This window comes from Pinus tabuliformis, chromosome 8 (assembly GCF_031772625.1).
Source record: "Pinus tabuliformis cultivar Carrire ecotype Pingquan chromosome 8, CPIR1, whole genome shotgun sequence".
Classification (NCBI taxonomy): domain Eukaryota; kingdom Viridiplantae; phylum Streptophyta; class Pinopsida; order Pinales; family Pinaceae; genus Pinus; species Pinus tabuliformis.
The window spans coordinates 63,334,597-63,357,100 of record NC_142294.1 but is presented as its reverse complement, the minus strand read 5'-3'; the positions used below and the strand labels follow the sequence as shown (position 1 = coordinate 63,357,100).

Here is a 22,504-nt window from a genome sequence, read left to right as displayed (position 1 = left end):
ATTAAATTTTAATCTAAAGTTCCTTCTTGGTCTCTTTTTGTGTTGTGGATAAAATTCAAAGGGAAAATTTTGTGGTATTGACATTTTTATTTCTCTATAGTCAGACACGCTTAGATTTTTTTTTTAATCGTCTCTAAAATTGACTATAGGAGAAAAACAGTTTTTTTCTAGATTTGGGTCACTAAGGAAAAATCTTTTTAATTCTGGATTGTGATTTGCTTAACATTTAAATTTCATGGTTCTTCATGGTATTTAAATTTCGAAATTTAATTGCTAGAATATTTTGCAGGCTAAGATTTTGAGCATCTAATTGTTCATGATCGCCATTTCTATCACACCTCTAATTTTCCTCTGAATAGTTTGATTTTGTTTCTTCAAGTAGGTTCATGGAATTGAGCATCCAAGGCACTGGTCTAAAAATCATTTCTATCTTGTGGTTATGTCTTATTCATCTTAGTTGATATATATAAATAACTCAGTTAATCAGAACTTGTCTCATTGTCATTAAGTTATTCAGCCTTAAGTCTCCTAGAGCCTGTGTTCAAGAGGCTTTCCTCATTCATTTATCCCTAGGGACTACCCCCTTGAAATTGTCTAGGAGAAAGTTTAAATGGAGTGAATAAGGATTAGAGTGACAACCCTTACTCTAAGTGTTGTCGCGGTGCTTGGACACTTTGTGCAACAACAGGGCTCATGCAGAAGCAACGCAATTCTCCAAGCACAAGTCTGAATTTGCTGAGGCAGTTGACATTTCTGAGCTGGGAGGGTTGGAAACTGCTCCAGAAGGCAAATCGATTCCCAGTTTAGTTGATGCAGAGCCTTAGAGGCTGACGCAGGGCCCACGCAAGGGCAGCGCAAAAATCGTCGGGGATACATTGGTTCAGCCGTCGGATCAGCCGGAACTTGCTAGGTAGAGTGAGGTAATCTCACAAATTTCTTCTACCAGTTGTATTTCTCTGTAACTAGATTACCGAGAGGGCATCCAGAGTTGTATTCAGAAAACCACTGCTTAATAATAAAAACCCTCAGAGTTGTTGCACCGATTTTTCCACATTGGGTTTTTCCGAAGACATTTGTCCAAAAACAATTGTCACTTGTGTGAATTTTTCTCTATTGTTCAATTTCTTATTTCAGCATATTATTTAATTGGTGTAGAATACAGTGTATGTATTTCGATATTTGTCGTAGGAAACTGCAAATAATCTGTTCGTGTAAATCTAACAAGTAGAAGAAATATCATCAGTGCTGCAGTAGGAATTCCCAGATTTAAGGAATTTTCACATGGTATCAGAGCTAGTGCAAGTGAAGCAACAAGAACAGTGTGAGAGATCCCAGCGTTGAGCAGAAAAGGAGGTCGAAAAAGCTACAGAAGGCGGCAGTTCAAATCCCCAGAGGGGTTTGTGCAGTCCTAGTCGAAGGGCTGAATTTCGAGGTAGTTTCTCTCTGAATGAGTCGACAAAGAGAAGGGCTTCCAGATCGAAATTTTGTCGTGGCAGAGGAAGCAGCATTGAAGCCTCAACATGAGAAGGAGCTGGTGGGATGCAACCAGTGGCTTGAGAGATCAGGACAGGTTGGATGGGGCATCCAACTACGTCGTCTAGAAGGCAAGGATGTCATTCCTTCTAGATGAGCATGCTCTCAAGACATATGTCGACAGCGTTGTGGTTGTACCTGCAAATGCAAATCCACTGAAGAAGTACAAGGCAGAAATGGCGAAGGCAAAGAGAATGATCATCGATGGAGTGAAGGATCATGTTGTCTGTCACATCGCTAGCAGAGGGACTGCTAAGGAGATGTGGGATGTGTTGTCTACATTGTATTAGGGATCTTCCAAGCAGCAGAAGATGTACTTAGAGCAGAAGCTGAGATCTTCTCAGATGCAAAAGGGGGAGCGTGTAGATCCATTCCTCACGAAGCTTCAAGAGACCCAAGATGAGTTATAAGTTGTGGGGTCTACACCTCAAGGTTCCGAGTTGGTTACACTGGCCCTCAATTATGTCTCAGATGAGTGGCAATTCTTTGTCCAGAGTATCCTCGGCAGGGCGAGTTTGCCGAATTGGGATGAGATGTGGGCAACTCTCAAGCAAGAGGATTTGAGGAGATACTTGGTCAAGTGTAAGTTTGACGGAAGCAGCAATAGTGGGTCGAAGCCCAAGGAGGAGGATGAGAATGCAATCCTTGCATCGAAGGGGCAGCAGGAGCAGCGGAGGCAGAAGAAGGGCGTCTCGAAGATAAAGTGCTTCAGGTGTGGTGCAATGGGTCACTACACAACATAGTGTCACCTCAGGAAGAAGGACAAAGATGAGAAGCACGATCCAAAGGTTGCACTCGCAAAGATCGAGGAGGAGTTCGCCACGACAACCGAGATACCTCCAGGAGGGAGGTGGGCTGATTTGAAGTTGTAGTTCGAAGGAGCTACAGATGGGCAGGATCCTTGAGGAACCCACCTCTCAGATCAATTCCTTGCTATGGGAGCCCAGATCAGAAGTAGCAGGATGGACTAGTGTCAAATGGTGTCGAGGAATGTCGGAGAGACAGTTGCACTGGCTAAGAGTGCTAGACACTGAACAGTGCAGAGCAGAGTTGGCAGCAGTGCAGAGGTCAACAGGAGCACGGTAGATTCAGAGGTTGAGCGCAGAGACTAACAGCAATCAGGCTCCAGCATTCACATGGTATCATACTGAACATAGTTACTTCAGTAATTTGGGATGTTTTTCCGTTGATGATACAGTAGCAGCAACTGTTTGCAGTGCAGATGCAGTTGGCAGTGGCAGTGCCAGCAGCAGCACGAATGCAGAAATTCAGAGCGAGTTGCAGTACGGATGCAATGTTGACAGCGGTAGGGTCAGCAGCAATACAGATGCAGGTTAGCACAGTAGTTGGTGGACAGCACATCAGTCATCAACAACGCAGAGGACGATGATATGAAGTCAGGGTGATGCTTCAATAAGAGGCATTGCTAGAACACACTCCTCGCTAAGAGGGAGTGTTGATTTCTAGTAGCGTCAGATGTGCTCTAAGTCTCAAATTTTGCAAGGAGGCTTGGGCACATGTATTCCAAAGAACCCAGAAAGTGTTTTGGGAAATTCCACCCAGAAACAGTTTTATTAAAATAATTAATTATTTTTTATGGGACCCTAAGTAAACTGAAACAGCAAGTGGGCCAATCGGCAGAAAAATAGCCGCAAAAAAACCTGAAAAGATGGGCGTGAAATGTTGCTAAAGAGTGCTAAAAATTAGCATAAAATATGCTAAAAAGATGGGCGCAAACCATTGCTGAAGGGTGCTAAAAATTTGCTAAAAATAGCAAAAAAAATGGCTCCAAATTGTTGTGGACCGAATGTGAAAACTGCTCCTGAAATAATATATTAAGTCCAAGGATCTGAACTGCTCATAATGAAGGTTCCAAGCTTGCGTGGATTTCTCCAACAAATCAGAGGCTTAGGAATATGCTACAGCAAAGGGTAACGTTGGAAGTCTCCATAAAGTTAGTGTTTAGGGTTTAGGTTGCGATGAATGAAGAGTATGAGTCGATCATGAAGAATGATGTCTGGGATGTGGTTCCTAGACCCAAGGACAAGTCAGTGGTCACTTCGAAATGGCTCTACAAGATCAAACATGGAGTTGATGGGAGTGTTGAGAAATTCAAGGCCAGATTTGTAGCTCAAGGCTTCTCTCAAAAGGAAGGAGTAGACTATGATGAGATATTTGCACCGGTTGCCTGATATACCACCATCCGTTCGATTATAGCCCTTGCTGCCTCGCAAGGATGGAGCCTTCACCAGATGGATGTCAAAACTGCCTTCTTGCATGGTTCGCTTAAAGAGGAAGTATATGTGGAACAACCTGAGGGGTTCGAGGTTCAAGATCATGAGACACATGTATGCAGGTTGAAGAAAGCCCTCTATGGGTTGAAGCAAGCCCGTATGGCTTGGTATGAGAGAATAGATAGCTATCTTATGAAGATGGGGTTTAAAAGGAGTGATGTTGACCCGAACCTATACTTCAAGGTTGAAAATGACAGAAATCTCATTCTGGTCCTTTATGTGGATGATCTCTTTCTAACAGGTGACGACCCTCTCATTCATCAATTCAAGAGGGAGTTGGCTTCCAAATTTGAGATGAAGAACCTAGGTCTCATGCATTATTTGCTACAGTTGGAGGTCTGGCAAAAGCCAGGTAAAATTCTCCTTTCTCAAGGAAAATACATTGTAAAGCTACTTGAGAGATGTAGGATGGTGGACTGCAAGTCCGTGACTACCCCGATGGAATTCAACTTTAAGAACCTGGAAGTGTCGTTGGGCCCGAATTGGCGAACCCTTCTGATTATCATCAACTTGTGGAGGCCCTGATGCTTTTGGTCAACTCCTGTCCTGACATATGCTTCGCTGTGAATACGTTGAGTCAATATATGGTCGAGCCTCATCACATTCACTGGATTGCTACCAAGAATCTCTTGAGATATCTCTGAGGCACAATCCACTATGGACTAAGATACACTGCCACAAATTTGAGACTACATGGATATACATGTTGATTGGGTTGGCAGTGTGCTGGATCGTAAAAGCATGTCTTGGTGTTGCTTCTCTTTGGGCTCTACTTCTATATCTTGGATGAGCAGAAAGCAGAAATTGGTTGCACTAAGCACCACCGAAGCCGAATGCATTGTTGCAAGTATGGCTTGTTGTGAAGCTGTTTGGCTGAGAAAGCTCCTCAATGAGTTATTTGAGCACATGTTGGATACCATCGTGATCTTCTGCAACAACCAAAGTGGGATTCACCTATAAGAGAATTATGTGTTCCATGACCGCTCCAAGTAGATTGATATCAGGTACCACTTTATCTGGGATATGGCACAATGGGGAGCAGTTAGGCTCCAACACATCAGGACGAATGAGCAGCTTGCAGACATTTTGACAAAGCCTTTGGGTAAGGTCAAACTCTTAACCTTCCAAGAGAGACATGGAATCGTGGAACGACCCTCCTATGAGGGTCTTGTATGAGTTGGACATAGAGCTCTGGGAGCTCCTGGGGACGTGGGGTACTTCTTGGAGCTATGAGCGACCATAGGGTGAGTGGTTCACCTTCCCCTAGTGGTGCACTGGATACAGGGTGAGTGGTTCACCTTCCCCTACTGGTGCACTGGATACAGGGTGAGTGGTTCACCTTCCCCTGTGATACCCCATTATGGTTGACATGTGTGTAGGGTGAATGGTTCACCTTCCCCTACCCGGACACATGCATGTAGGGTGAGTGGTTCACCTTACCCCTACGATCGACATATGCATAGGATGAAAGGTTCACCTTCTCCTATGGCATATGAGCAGGATGAGTGGTTCACCTTCTCCTGCTAATGCCCTAACACACATCCTACCCATAGAGTCCAAGACTCATGGGAAGTACCTCTCATCTGGCCAATGAGTTGGGAAAAGATGGTTAGGGACCATAGCACTACCGATGAACACATCGTGTACTGTCGTACTCCCTATGACTAGGATGCATGGTGTTCAACAACTTGATATGGGATCACAAATTGACTTTTGTCAATGGAGAGTGATATGATCTTATCTCTCACTCTCGATCACTTCTTCTTCATTATTACTTCATGGTTCAGCAAACCAGAGCAGTACAGGGCAGCGATGATACAAGATGACAAGTTGGCATGATGATGGATTGGCAGGTGGAATTCTCCCTAGTTGAGAGGGAGTGTTAAAATTGGCAACTAGGGCCAACTTCCACCTTAGGACAGCTCATATGATGGAGATGATTATTGCATTGGATTCCTCTTTTCGAGAGGTACAATTTTGATATAAAGATCATCTCATTCTGACAAGCAGAAATGGAATTTTGAATTTATTCTCTCATGGACAAATTGTCAAGGTCAACCTCAGTCAAATGTAGGCTCATGAAGCCCAATGGATGTGTCTCCTCACCCTCAACTAAGCGTATAAATAAAAGTGACCCTTCTCTCATTTGGACATCACTCATCACATCACATCTTCTTTCTCCTCTCTTGATTGGTTCGTACAACTTGGAGTCTCTCTCCTTCGCACGTGTGGAAGAAGGCAGATTTCTGGACTGGTTTTGGAGGCCGAAAATTTAAGAGATTAGGGCATGCGTTGACCAGCATTGACTTGGAGTATTTGACTAGAGTTTACTTTTGTTTTGTGAGCAGAATTACGATTTTTGCAGGCTGAATTCTTTGGCACAGATTTCAAGGTGATTGGGGACTGTTTGACCAAGTTGACTGATGCGTTGACTTTCTAGTTTGACCACAGAATTACAGCAGACTTTGACTGGGTTGACCAAGCTGGTTTTGGGTTGACTTTGACTCCCTTGGCAGGCCGCATTCTTCTGCTGTTGACTGAGCTGCTTGGAGGACATTTTGGGGCAGCTTTGACCACCGTTGACTTTCTGGTTAGGGCTGCATTGACTGCTGATTTGACTGCTGATTTGGCAGAACTGTTTTGGGCATGTATTTCTGATATTTGTACTCTCTCTCTCTCTGTGCTGAACTATTGAAGAATAATAAGAAGATTTGATCAAAGGGTTTCCCCACATTGGGGTTTGTCCCTGGCATCCGCCACATCTTGTGTCCTCTTGTCTTGGCTTGTCTTCTGCACATGTTTTTATGTTCTATCTGCATTTACTGTCAATGTGTTTAAGTTAATGTGATTGCTACTGGAAATAATTGGAAATTGTCATTGGGCTGATAAGGAACATTGAAGTAAATTGTGCTAAAGCATAGAACATACCATTGTTATCTAACATTAACACTTTCTCACCTAAAGGATGTTCTAAACGAATTGGCTTGTGGTGATATAAGTGAAAGGCTAAGGAAGGTACTTCTTCTATGGATTAAGGAACAATTCTTTATGTAAAAAGAACAGTGTAACATAAACTCAGCCTTGAAAAGAATGCTTGATACCTAGTGTTTCTTGACGTAGCTCAACAAATGTATATCAGGGCCCCCTACAATTATACTTTAATGATATAAAAAACATTGACATAGGTTATATAAAATATTAAATATATTAAAAGTGAACTATACGAATTCCCTCAATAAAAAGCTAAATATACATTATTATTAATATACAGAAATGATAGAAAAAAGGTCAGCATGTTCATGCTATTCACAAATAATGATATTCATACATAAGTGACAATTCCGGCTATGTAATCCTTGTGAACATTTGAATGACAGAAATTGGAAATTCAACAATAAATTAATCAAATGGGCATGTTGAACCTGTAGCTAAAATCAACTGTTCACCATAACCAATAGGCCCCAAATCATTAAGGTTTCTCTTTGCGCAAAATGTTAATTTTCTAAGTGCCAAACAGATTTGCTATCTCATAATTATTTTATTCCCAGAAATTTTGTTTTACCAGTAAATAATTTTTCGCTGAAAATAACCTAGAAAATCAGACAGAACAGCAACAAAATTTTACCCCACAATTTTTCATCACATTCAACTCATAAAAATCATTGGGCTCCATAACTAGGGAAAATGGCCCACAAAAAGTACAAAGAAATTACAGGAAAACCTAAAGAATTTCCAGCAAAAATTCCAACCTCCCAATCACCTCTGCGGCCCTCCTTCAGCCTCTTGCGCATCCGACATGCAGCCCAATCTGCTAGCTGCTTCACACGTGCAGCTCCCTTAGCTATGCAGCCCTCCTAGATTCATAAATGTGGGTTCCTTGCTAGTTTTCTTGCTGCTGAAAATTTTTTCATGCCGTCTTTTCTCCTTTCCTCAACCTTGTGACTCACTTACAAAATTCTGCAATTCAGAAAACATTTCTCTGAAGATTCTCTCTCACTTGAATATTGGCAATATGCAAAGTGTCTTCATCCTCTCCCTTAGGCTCCTCTTATAATTCTCCAAGGCCAAATCCGTAATATCCAAAGCGATTGAGGGCTAGAATTAAATCCTAGCTCACAAAGATCAATAGGGGAGATTAGATCTAAGTCACTAAAATAATTAAATGTTTTTCTTTAGATAAAACATTAGCCTAAACCTACATTAATCATTTTAATCAACCAGTGTATTTTTTTTAATTTAAACTTAAGAAGGAGATCGTATTACTTCAATAAACATTAAAATAAATATTGTTGCAGATATCACACCGTAATACAGAAACAAATATATGCACAAGCATTAACACATTGACAGATATTTTAGACAACAGTCCCCGGAAAAACCCGATGTGGGAAAACCAGTGCAGCAAGGGAGGATTTTATTATTCAACAATTCTTTAGTACAACAGGGTGCCAAACTGACTTACCCACAAAGAGAAATAATTCTCCAACACTTCTCCCAATCCCAGCGTCAACCCGGCTGACCTCTGCGTGGCTCTCAAACCCTTTGCGTCAACCCCTACTTGATTTTGTCAGCCCTGGGCCTCTCTGCGTCACCCACGCAGGCCCAGCCAGTGACTGCACAGTTTTCTGTTGCCTCTGTTGCCTCTGTGTCTGCCTAAAAAGCTCTGCGTCTGCCTGAAAAGCCCTGTGTCTACCTCTCCTGCCTCAGCACTAATCTCCAGTTGTTGATCCCACCTCTCTGCTCCGTACTTGCTGCCCCCTGACTGCTCACTAGACCACTGGTTCAATTTATCAACTAACCCCTCTCCAGAAATTGAACTGACTGGTCTCCCTCAGTGTGTTCTCCAAGTGACCCTCAAGCCTGCTCTTATACTTTTCTCGTTGACAAATCAACGGCCGAGATTAAGTCCCTAATCAACAACTAAGACTAGATTTGGCTTGATCCATGATACCTGGACCATTCTAACACAGTTTTATATTAATTCACATTAATATTTTATTTTCCCTAAGTTTAGACTTAGGGACTTCATTAAAAATATTAGTTATTTTAATATCTCCCAAACTGTTTAGAATCTGCCCAAACCCTTTCTGTGTATTGGATATCTCATGTGCCTTAGCCTCTCCACCAATTTTCGTGGCTAGAGCACATTTGATGCTACCTCAAATCAACACTCCCTCTTAGCAAGCACTGAGCTCTAGCAATACCCCTCACTGAGCATCACCCCGATCATCCAGCATTGGTCCCTGTGCTGATGCTAGGCCTGCTGCCCATCATCCACTGCACTGATGCATCCTGTATTGTTGCCCATGGCTCTGCCACTACCACTGTTGCATCTGTACGACAACTCCCTCTGCATCTGTGCTGTTGCTGGTCCTTTCTCCCAACACTGCATCTGCACTGCAACTCCCTCTGCATCCTTGTTGTTATCACTCCCATTTCTGCGATTGAAACGGATTCTTTATCATCCCCATCTTTTCCCTGAAGTAGTCAAACTTTGTCCTTCCAAAGGCCTTGATGAGAATGTCTGCTACATGTTCTCCTGTAGGAGTGTAGCTCAATTGTACAGCTCCTCGTTGGACACAGTCCCTGACAAAGTGACACCGAATATCAATATGCTTCGACCTATCATGAAACACTGGATTCTCAGAGAGCTTGATGCAACTCTGATTATCGCACATGATCCTGGTCGCCTCCATATTCCTTCTGAATAGGTTCACAAGCAGTTTTCTAAGCCATATGGCCTCACACGAAGTTGTGCTTGCCGCCATATATTCTGCCTCAGATGAGCTTAGAGCCACGGACTTCTGTTTCCTACTGCACCAGGAGGTCATTCCTGATCCAATGTTGAAACAATACCCAGAGGTACTTTTCCGATCCACTGAACTTCCTGCCCAATCTACATCAGTAAATCCACTCAATCTGATATCCTTACTCCTGGTGTACAAGAGTCCATAATCGACTGTTCCCTATAAATACCTGAGAACATCTTTAGTTGCTGCCCAGTGCGCCCTCTTTGGTTCCACCGTGAACTGACTAAGGGTGTTGACAGTGTAGCAAATGTCTGGCCTAGTATTGACCAAATACATCAAGGACCCTATGAGCTGCCTGTATAGGGTGGGATCGACATCCTTGTCTTTTGATGCATCAATCTTCTTCCAATTGGTGATCATTGGTGTAGCCATAGGTCTACAGTCCTCCATCCCGAATCTTTTCAGGATTTTTGTAGCATATTTCCCTTGCCCAAAGAAGATTTCTCCCTTCAGCTGCCAATCTTCCACCCTAGGAAGTAGTGCATTCGTCCCAAATCCTTCATATCGAATTCTGTGGCTAGATTCTTCTTGTAGTCCCCAATGAGTCTGGATGATCCTGTCAGAAAGAGATCATCCACATACAATACTAAGATTAGTGGCTCGTTCTCTACAACTAGATAGTAGAGATTCAGATCCGTGTCACTCTTGACAAACCCCATCTTCTGCAAGTAGCCATCTATTCGACCATACCATGCTCTCGGTGCTTGTTTCAGCGCATACAAGGCTTTCTTCAATATACATACATGAGACTTATTCTCATGAGTTTCAAAGCCCTCTGGTTGTTCAATGCATACCTCCTCTTCTATTACCCCATTCAGAAATGTCGTTTTGATATCCATTTGATGGATCTTCCATCCCATCTAGGCTGCAAGAGATATCACAGTGCTAATAGATGTATACCTGGCTACCAAGGCGAAGGTCTCCTCATAGTCAATCCCTTCTTTTTGAGCATACCCCTTAGCCACAAACCTGGCCTTGTATTTCTCAACACTGTCGTCTGCAGCGTATTTGATCTTGTAGATCCATCTTGAACCTACCACTGATCTGTCTTGAGGTCTTAGCACCACCTCCCAGACATCGTTTACCATTATGTAGTTGTATTCCTCTACCATCGCATCTAGCCAAACCTGATGTTGAGTTGCCTCCTTGAAACTAGCACGCTCTCCATCCTAAGCTACTAATGCTTGATATCTATCTGGTTGTTTTCGCTCCCTCTTATTGTTTCTTGGCGAACCGATGAAGTATTCTGCATCTCGCAAAATCTGACGAAGTTCCCTGCTAGTTCTTCCTCTGCTAGCAAGTGCTTCTGTTCACTCCTCCTCCTCATCTTGAGAATTTTCATGTCCTGAAGAAGAATCCTTTACTTCTGTTGGTTGAAGAGGCTTAACCAACAGCTCCTCTTTCCACTGCTCCTCGGAAGGCATCTCGCGAGACCTTCTGAAAGCCCTGTCCTCCATGAACTTTACATCTCATCATACTATTCCCTTCCTGCTCCTTGTAAAATAGATTCTGTACGCCTTAGCGTTCTCGTTATATCCTACCAGATATCCCTTTTCGCCAGTCTGATCCAGCTTCTTCCTCTTTTCTTCGGGTATGCGGCAATATGCTAGACTCCCAAATATCCTAAAATCACTGACTTCAGGTGTCTTCCCTGTGAAGGCTTTCTCTGGAGTAATCTTGCCCATTGCCCGATGAGGAGTCTTGTTCTGAACATAGAATATTGTGTTGCATGTTTCTGCCCACAAGAATTTTGGTATATCCTAATCATACATCATGGCCCTAGCTGCTTCTACAATAGTCATGTTCTTTCTTTATGCTACCCCATTCTGCTCCGGATTATATGGAGTTGTCCACTCTCTGTTGATGCCCTCCTTAGCGCAAAAATCAGTGAAGTCCTTATCGACATATTCTCCACCATTATCTGAGCATAAAACTTTTATTTTCTTCCCAGTCAGATTCTCCACCAGAGCCTTGAACTCCTTGAATCGACAGAAAACCTCATCCTTGGTTTTTAGAAAATAAATCCAAGTTTTCCTTAAGTGGTCATCAATGAAGGTAAGGAAATACTCGGCAACACTAAAAGCTTTGACAAACATAGGTCCGCAGATATCAAAGTGTATCAGTCCTAGTACACTCTTGGCCCTGTGTTTGCTCCTAGGAAATGTTGCCTTGGCATACTTTCCTAGAGCACATCCCCTGCATACATCATCTCGTTCCGTACTCAAATCCGGAACTCCTATTACAGTGCTCCTGAGAATTCTCAGAGCTCCATGGTGCAAGTGACCCATTCTTCTGTGCCATAGTTCGTTCAAGTCCTTGTCTCCATGACTTCCTATTAGTGCCATTGGTGATTCTAGTTGCAATCTATACAACCAATTACTTTTGATCCCGATCTGCACTTTCTTTTTCCAGCTCGGGTGTTTGACGTATACCTTCTCCTTGATGAAGTAGACGTCATAGCCCTTGCCTTGTAGTTGCGACATGGAAAGTAAGTTCATCCCCAATCCTGGTACATGCAGCACATTTGTAGCACGGAACCGTTCTCCCGATTCTGTTTGAAAAACTATGGTACCCTTCCCTACTGGAGTACACTTTGCCTTGTTCCCCATGGTGATCTGAAAGTTCATCTTCTCTTCTCGATATTCTGAGAAACACTCCCTGATTCCCGTCATATGCCACGAAGCTCCACTGTCTATATACCATACTTCTGATGATGCAGCACTAGTCATACACGCCACTTCTTCTTCCAGCCTGGAAGCCAACATAGAGAAATCGAAATCTCTTTCTCTTGTGCAATCTTCTGAAAATCTGTGTGAGTCACCTGACATGAATGCCTCTGCATCGTGGTCTCGACCCATAACTGATTTTCCCTTTCTGTCTCTGATTACTCGCTCTGATACCATGTGAAAATTCTATCACTGCAGCAACTGATTTATTTTTCCTACTTATTCCACAATAAGTTATTTATGAAATTACTTCAATAAACATTAAAATAAATATTGTCGCAAATATCATACCGTAATACAGAAACAAATATATGCACAAGCACTAACACATTGACACGGATATTTTGGACAACAGTCCCCAGAAAAACCCAATGTGGGAAAACAGGTGCAGCAAGGGAAGATTTTATTATTCAACGATTCATCAGTACAACAGGGTGCCAAACTGGCTCACCCATAGAGAGAAATAATTCTCCAGCACTTCTCCCAATCCCAGCGCCAGCCCGGATGACCTCTGCATGGCTCTCAAACCCTCTGTGTCAGCCCTGGACCTCTCTGCGTCACCCACGCAGGCCCAGCCAGTGACTGTGCAGTCTTCTGTTGCCTCTGCGTTTGCCTGAAAAGCCCTGCGTCTGCCTCTCCTGCCTCAGCATTGATCTCCAGTGGTTGATCCCACCTATCTGCTCCATACTTGCTGCATCCTAACTGCTCACCAAACCATTGGTTCAATTTCTCAGCTAACCTCACTCCAAAAATTGAACCTACTGGGCTCCCACAGTGTGTTCTCCAAGTGACCCTCAAGCCTCCTCTTATACTTTTTTCATTGACAAATCAACGACTGAGATTAAGTCCCTAATCAAAAGCTAAGATTAGATCTGGCTTGGTCCATGACTTTTGGCCCATTCTAACACAGTTTTATATTAATTCACATTAATATTTTATTTTCCCTAAATTTAGACTTAGGGACTTCATTAAAAATATTAATTATTTTAATATCTCCTAAATTGTTTAGAATCTGCCCAAACCCTTTTTGGGTATTGGAGATCTCATGTGTCTTAGCCTCTCCACCAATTTTCGTGGCTAGAGCACATCTGATGCTACCACAAATCAACATAGAGTACCATGCACAAGGTGCCCTCTTGAGTCTTCAGTGTACATACATGTGACTCCCTGCCATGCACCTCAAATCTCTAACGTTGCTCAATATACACCTCTTCCTTGATTACCCCATTGTGGAAGGCCTCTTATTTTGTGTATACTTGTATCCTGTGTTCCAACCTCATCAGAGTTCATATGGATAAAGTAGAATTTCATATCCCATTCAAAATTCAGCGAACTTAACAGTTTTTAGGATTTCAAGATTAGTAGGATTGCAACATTTTCAATCAATTCTGTCACGAATGAGAGTATGGGATTGGGATTTAAGCAATAACACAAAGCCCTCTATGTACCTGGATGTCGGTCATATTGATTGTTAAACTCCTTTATCAGGGCCTTAGCAAAAATGTACCCTTCACTCAAACCAAAATCACTGGTCAGGGATGTTAAGTTTTTTCTACCATATTTTAAGGCATGATCTAAGCAGCTTCATCAAAATACGGTAGCATTGACTATGTCCCTAGAGGGTCAAGGTAGAGGCAAAGGGTAATGCCAATAATGAGGATCCCAATGTAAGTAATCGTGGAACATTGTTTGTCATCTAAATGTTCTTCATTTATTCTAACTCTTTCTTTCAAAATTTCAATAATATTTTCGAATGATGATTTAAAATCTTTAAAATATATTATTTTCATTAAAATTTAAATATTTTATGTATTTTTTAGTAAACAGTCACTGAAACCAGATCGGTCTGAGTCAATCTAAGTCTGAGATGACCCTCAACTGATTTTGACTCCAAGTCCAAGTTTTAAAACATTGAATGTATCGAGATAGAAACTGAAGAAGGATTGTTAATATGAAAGAGTATCTAAGGATTGGTTCTTAACTTTCATGTATCATCTGATGGTTTGCAGCCAGTACCAGTGGAACAAGAAAGTACCGCTATAACCAGCCAGTACTGGCCCCAAACCCACTCCATCCCACAAATACAAACAAGTCAGTACTTGCTAGCTTAAAACTCAGGTCATCATTCATCCTAAGAGGTCACAGGTTCAAAAGCAGATGGGGTCGAGTATGTATGCCTTCGTAGACTTAGCAGTCAAATCACTGCGCAGAGGTGGTTCCCTTGTCCCACAAACAAGGGATCTCATACACCAGCGGAGGTGCGTCCCTTGTCCCACAAACAAGGGGGTCTCATACACCAATGTGGTGTCTGGCTTGGCCGTGACCTTAAAATTGGATAATGATAATAACAAAGACCATTTTCCAAGACATGTCACCTTGCAGATTAACACCTCTTTGAGAGCTCACCTCACTAGAAAAAATTTCAATGGTTTCTCTTGGCCTGATGCAGGGACTTTTAGTTACATATGCTTGTTTTGAACTGGCCTATCAAAAGAATAATTGGCAACATTTTTTTTTCTGAAAATGCTGTGTATTACATTAAAATCAATATACTTGTACATCATAATTAACACGAGCTTGAGCTGAACAGTGGGCACACCATGTTCCCCTTCCAACTTAACCAAGGAGAGCTAACAGATCTGCTTTCCTCCAACTTGAAGAGTATCTATATCTTTCTTAAAATTCTAGAGAGCCAAATCTGATCTAAATGCCAAAACTTATCCCAAGATGAATGGAGTAATTGCCTCATAAGTGAGGTGAATTTCCAAACAAAAATTTGAATTAGCATCACTTTTCTACATATATAATTTCATAATGTTGAAAATACATGTGTGAGTTCTCACATGTTTTCTAGATTGAAACTGATGCCTATTTAAGAAAAGTTTACAGTTACACAACGAGGATTTTGGCAGTGTATAACCAGAATTTGCTAGTTTTCAGTTGCACTTAATATTACAGGTAGTAGTGACTAGATACTGCACCTCCTGTAATAGCCCTTTCCCCCCATCCCTGTGAACCAATATTCCAGAAAGGATTTGTACCAACTCATCCAAATTATTATGTTGGCCACTTCAAAACTGACAATTAATACAACTCTTCAAGAATTTTTGCAATTCAGAGAAACATGCTAACGAAAACTATTGTATTTGATTTAATCACCTTTAACCTCCATAACATACAACTGAAACGTATATTCTGCTTCTGTAACACTCAAAAGCATTCCATAGCTGTGTTGGGTTATATTTTTACCAGGCCATCAGTGTTGTTGAAGTAATGCCTCCAAAGAGGCCTAAGCTTCTCCTGTCCACCCACATCCCATACTGTGAACTGGACATTCTTGTATTGAACTTTTTCAACATTAAAACCTGCATCCACAAATAAAATACAGCCAGATTTGGATCATCCCCTGTAGAAATATGATTTTTCCATGTACTTAAACTCGAAAAGCCAGAGTAAAGTGAAAGCAATTAGAACAACCCAGATGTGCTTATTTTTATATGCCTGAGCCCTAAAGGCTGTTGATCGTGAAAATAATATGGCATTGAAAACATCAAACCCTATTGTTGAAGTCTACTCATCAGACAAAAAACAGGAGTCAAATCCTTCATAGATTGATCAAACAGTCATTATTTATTAATAGAGGGCATAATCAACGTTGATAAAGACTTGATAATATTAAGGTAAGCCTAAATGGTCCTTTGTCAAGGATGACCTGCTCAAATAGTCTTAGTACCTATTAATTAGGACTCTAAATCTCTTTATATAGACTGAGTTATCGTTGTTGCACTAGCCTTAACATATTTGATTAAAAAATAAACATTCTATTGAGGAGTGATGACTAAAGATATTTGGCGACCTCCTATAGGCTATAAGGCCCATTCCTAGTGCTCAAAACAACATCAATCATATCTAACATATTAAAGAGAACATTAAGTAAGGTTATGTTGCCAAACAAATGCTAGATAAATATTATAATGGTCATTTTTAATTAATAAAAATTTCAATGTGCATTGAGGACTTTCGTTATAATATTACTTTATGTAATAGCAGTGAAACATGAATCTCCAATCACTCGCGATTAAACTCTGCTCTTCCCTCAAATGATCCGATTCAACTCTGGGCGAGTCAAACTCGCATTGACCGAGTTTGACTCGTGGTCAACATGATTTTGACTTGCAACTCACTGATTAATTGTGATTTAAGACACTAAGGCGATTTTTAGCCCTCAACTGAGCGAGCAAGGGTTTTAACTTTTAGGGTTCCCGCATTTTTCGTTGCATGGTTTAGTTAGGTTAAAAATTAAACATCGGTCCATAACTCTCTTCTCACTGCTCAGGCCCGCAACTCATACACTGAGAAGGTAATAGAGGCATGGTTTCAGTTTCAGTTTACGCTGTGTAATAGAGTCGTAGTGTAATAGAGGTGTAGTGTGCAATGTGCTCCAGTGTTAGCTTCAGCATGTGCTCTGTCAGATATTTCAGTACCAAACCATTATCGTATCATTTCAGCAACAATCAAGAGATTTTATTTACTGCTTTTTAACTGATTAGTATGCAGTATTTTATAAACTTGTAGAAGCAAATGCTTCTGGTTCTATGTAGTCATTGGTTAGGAGTCAAGACTCAGTGCTTTGGATTATGTTTGGACTCATAACATATATGGTATACTTATTCATTCATGATATTTTGGACATCTATTGATATTATGCATCGTTTGGACATGACTTTATTGAATATCAATGAAAAATGATTTTTTTAATTCAATATGTGTATATCTTTATTTATTGAATTCACCGATTTTTTCCTGATTTTTTCCCGATCCGATTAAAACTCTTCGCTCTTTTGCCTCGCCGATTTATTGCCGATTCCGAGTCTGGTAACATTGTGTAATAGAAATAAGCTAGGTTCTCTACAACCCTAGTGAGGCAGTATGGCAATATAATGTAAATAAAAATGCCAGAAATGAGATAGTTCATAATGAGCTCCTTAGACGATAGCTCACTTTTGAGTTAATCACTTTCACAATCTTGTGGCTGTGGTTTGCACATTTGTCATGTCCTTTCTGCATTCATTGGCCTCGCTGCCCTGTCCAACCAACTGCCCCTTGCCATAAGGTGAGGACCAATGACGTCACCTAAACTTTCTATGATCTTGCATGGTGGCAAGTTTGAACCAGCAACTGGCAATGGCACCCAATGCTACAAGGAAATACATCCCCAAGGTGTATCACAAGGTAATGATCCCCTCCTAACCTCGAGTTTTTTGATCTTAAGCATGCTATATCTTAAATTATTACATTAAGATTCCATTCTTGGGTGCCCACAGAAGCAATTATTCAAAATTAACTTAATTAAGTCCATGAAGTTTAGGCACCTTATGGCTAGCACACAGCACAAAAGTGCAACCCTTAATAGGGGCTTCTTCTTGTTCCATTTCAATGATCCTTCACATGTGAAGGAAGTGTTGAATCTGGTGTATGGGTTTGTAAAAACACCGTCATGCTCCTTAACTGGTGGACCCATGATTTCTGGATTGATAAAACAATGTAGCGTCCCTGGCCAATGTGGGTAGATTTCCTAGGCCTACCTATGCAGTTTTGGACGTCCTTGCAATATATTGTTGCAACTTTAGCGGAATTCAAGCTTTTTGGCACTAGGCATCAGCATCATGTTTACATGGTGGTTCATCTGTCTCAAGACCTTACATAAGTTGCATATATCCAATGGCAATTGGTTGCATCACCATCCATTGCAACAAATTAACTTGCCAAATACCTTCTTTAGGTGTCGCCAAAAAAAAAGGCCCCACCCTCGACAACCCCTTCCTGTACCTAAGGCTACTCAAACTCCCAATATAAGTGAAGAGAATTGCCGAAAAGTCAGGTGGAAATGTAAGAATGCCAATGTGACCAAAACCCAGCATACAAAAGTCCCACCAGCAAAGCCCCAATCCAACACAGCCCATTTGACACTTAGCCCTAGCTCTAAGGTGGTTCCAATGTAAGAATGTAACGAAATTCATGTGAAAGTGTAAGAATGTCATATGAACAAAACCCAGCATGCAAAAATCCCACCAGCAAAGCCTCAAGCCAACATAGCCATTTGACAGTTAGCCCAAGCTCTAAGTTGACTCCAAAGACCATTAAGGCTTCCACTAGCTTTAAAGTCACTATGGATGGAAATCAGCATGCCCATTCTCCACTCTCAACATTGTTGAATTATGCAAGAAATTGTTTCTATATCATAACAGTGCCACCAAAAAGGCGAAGCAGGTCACCCTAAGGTCTTTTTAGCATAGCATTGTATCTTCTACCTACCCTTTCAACATTGTTCAAGCCCCCAAATCCAATGTGGTGGAGATGCCAAATTGAAAGTGACCTCATGGATAATTTGAGCAAAAAGCACATTTTAGATATCATTTTGGGATTCAACTGCGTTAAGTAAGTCATTCATGTATGACCATTTCCATGAGAGGTAGTCGTAACTGACTAATTTCTCATGATTTTTGAATAGTTCACTTAGCACTCATTGCATCGGGTGATGCTCACAGGGGTGAAGAAGTGGGATTGAAACTAGTGAAATGAATCACATAGCATCAATCATCACTTCCGGGGCTTGCACCCGGTAACCAGGACTTCCCAGGAGGTCACCCATCCCAGAACTCCTCTGGCTCAAGCGCGCTTAACTGTGGAGTTTTCCCCACAATCAAGCCCACTTAGCTTGCTACCCCATTTGCAAAACCTTAGCAAGTAGTGTGCCTCATGAACCATTCAAGTAGAGATCCCTTGACTCTTTGAATTTAAGTATGGGGGTTTACGCAGTGCATTATATTAGATATCATTTTGGGATTCAACTGCGTTAAGTAAGTCATTCATGTATGACCATTTCCATGAGAGGTAGTCGTAACTGACTAATTTCTCATGATTTTTGAATAGTTCACTTAGCACTCATTGCATCGGGTGAATGACTTACTTAACGCAGTTGAATCCCAAAATGATATCTAATATAATGCACTGCGTAAACCCCCATACTTAAATTCAAGAAGCACATTGTCCACTCGATGTTGACTTCTAGGTGGGACAAACATTTTTTGTTTAGAAGAGATGAAAGTTATAGAGTTCATGCTTTGAAGTTTGCACTATCATGGCAATGTTTTAGTTCAGTGCTAACTTTTCTTTTTCTTTTCTTTAGTGGGGGTAGGAGGCAATATCGTTGTCTCCCCCAAGCTTTTTAATGTTGTTGTAGACTAGGGTATAGACCCCTCCCAAAGACTTGTGTGGAATCTTCTAAATTTGTAAGACCCAACTCCTCGGCATAGCTAAGGTCTAGACCTGTATGTCAAAGTACGTGCAAAATTTTAACATTGGATGGTTGATGACATCCCAAACATATGGCACTTAGGACATGGCTCTCCATATTCATCTGCAACTTGGAGCCTGAAGGCTTGACATGTGCTCTATGACCCTAACCTTAAACAGAGAAAGGATTCTTCTAAGCTCTAGTTTACAAGGACTAACTTTCGTAAAGGGATCAAGCACATCTACAAGTGTCTAGACTGTTCTCTGTTTTTTTAGCAAAATTATTTCTTTTTTACTCTACTAGCAGTCAACCAATTCCTATGGATAGTAGGAAGTCTTTTTTTCATCATCACCCCATTTGGTTTTGTTGAGAATTGACATGAGCAAGACAGGACAAGCAAAATGGCCAAAAAGGTCTTACGCCATTCTATTACCCATTGTATTGATCTCAAGATCTGAATTTATAGTACATCCATTGGACCATTCTAGATCTAGATCTCATTGACAACTTAAGTCACATTACACGAGACACGGAGGACATGTAAATACGAGTATTCAACACGAAACGCAGCAACCCCGAAAACAGGACACAAGGGACACGTTTTATATATATATATATAAGTCACATGACACGAGACACGTAAATACGAGTATTTGACGCAAAACACAGCAACCCCAGAAACAAGACACGAGGGACACGTTTTATATATATATATTAAAAAATAATGAAATATAGTGCTTGATCCATATAGATATGAATCATGATGATATCTATTTAGTACTTAGAATACACTATTTAGTATTTCGTATTTAGTAATTTACTAGTTAGTTTATTAATTTACTACATCAATGATGTTCATAGTTCAATTTTCATTGTTCATGTTATAATTTGTTATTAACTTCAAACAAGTTTGATCATGTTCAAACTTCACATAAGGTAATTTATGAGCTATAAATTTACATGTGTTCAAATTTCATTGTTGACCAGAGCGTTAATCGAGCTTTCCCTCCCTTTAGACCTCGAATGTGTAGTGAGCAATGAGAACATGACGGGGAGTTGGGATTTTTATTTCAACACACGATCTATACATGGTCACCTAAGTCACATGACACGAGGACACGAGACACGCAGGACACGTAAATACGAGTATTCAATACGAAACGCAGCGACCTGGAAACAGGACACGGGGGACACGTTTTATATGTATATATATATATATATATATATATATATATATACCGAAATATAGTTTTTTATCCATATTAAATTGCAGGTTGCAGCTTATCTAATCAAATTAAAATATAATTACTTCTCAAAGTTCATAGTTCACTTTAAAAAATAAATAGAATCAAAATTTACTATTTAGAAATTAGAATGTGATATGCTTGGTCTTGATTCTTGAATATTCAATGTTCATTGTTCATGTACAACTTACAAGCACACAAGAAAATAACTAAAGTCTAATCCTATTGATTTCCTCTGCCCCTCTTGCGAGAAAATGCCACAGCTTTCCCTTTCCCTCTAGATGTAGATGTTGGTGCTGGTGGAGTTGGAAATGGAGTTTGTTATGCTCTAGAAGCTGAAGAACTAGAAGTAGGAGCTATAGGAGGTAGACCACGTCCTCTACTGGTGGCGGGGGTAGCCCGGGCAGGTGGTGTCACCTGGGCAGGTGGTGTCACCTGGAAACATTACAATCTCCCAATCCTGAAATCCTGAAAAACTGATAAGTCTACTGCATTTTGAGTGAAATCTAAAATTCTACTTTCTCCATATGAAATCCAATGAGGTCGGAACCACTCTCAAACATCCTGAGTCATTTCATGGTAATGTTAAAAATTTAAGTAAATGGATGAAAATGAATATTAAGGAGAATGTCACTTTTACTTTAAGAATTTAACATTACCATGAATAGCATATCAATACTAGGGCCTAGACTTGATCATTAAGCTGCCCCACTCAAAAATTATTTGTTTCTTTCAAAAAAATTGCAGCTTATGCAGGCAACGTTTTCTATCAACGGAATACGCGTTTTCCAGATGCAGGACACGACGAAAACCGGCGAATACGTTTTACATTTTACAGGACACGATGAAAAACGTTTTCGACACATTTTAGGGCCGTTTTCGTGTCCGACACGTAAAATACGGGACACGGGACCTTGGAGGACGTGTCCTGTGACTTAGATGGTCACTCCTGTATAATTAAGTTAAGTTTCATAGGCTATAACACAACTTACAAGAAATTTAAGTGCTCCAAACTCTCAGCAAAGCATGCGAACGCTCGTCTCATACATCTCCATGTCCAGGTCGATGTGAAGTTGTGAGCATTGCGCTCGAATCTGATGGAATTCCTCACGCTGCACAACAAATTGGATTCTAGCGACGAGCAATGCTCACAATGACAAAAAAAAACCCAAAAATAAACCATGTTGCAGGGTTTAAATGTCACTTTTCATAGGACACGTGTCTTAAGAACCAAAAATGTTAGGGCACGTTTTCGACACGTCCAAAACACGTGTCTCGATTGGAGGAAATGAAGAAAAACGTTTTCGACACATATTAGGGCGGTTTTCGTGTCCAACACGTGAAATACGGGAAACAAGACCCTGAGGGATGTGTCCTGTGACTTAGCTAACAACTCATCAGTGGATCATGACGACACCTCATCAACGATAAGGTTTACAAATCATGTCTATATGGTCTCAAATTTTGTGATTGTCTAGGGTCTCAAATCATGTCTATGTGGTCTCAAACTTATTGTTTACCAAAAGCACATTTGGATCTTTTTACATACAGTTGATTGTTATGGAAAAGTTGTGTAACTTTATCCGCATGTTTAATGTGT

General features: G+C 40.9%; 1 protein-coding gene across 2 annotated transcripts in view; it reads right to left on the bottom strand.

The window, feature by feature from the left end:
* The window catches only part of LOC149234171 (ADP-ribosylation factor-like), a 90,887-nt gene that overhangs the window by 23,962 nt on the left and 44,421 nt on the right, over window positions 1–22,504 (bottom strand). For both annotated transcript variants that reach the window (XM_089371773.1, XM_089371774.1), the window contains exon 3: window positions 15,613–15,728. In XM_089371773.1, coding sequence (XP_089227899.1) covers window positions 15,613–15,728 — 116 coding nt within the window. The remainder of the gene's footprint in view (window positions 1–15,612; window positions 15,729–22,504) is intronic.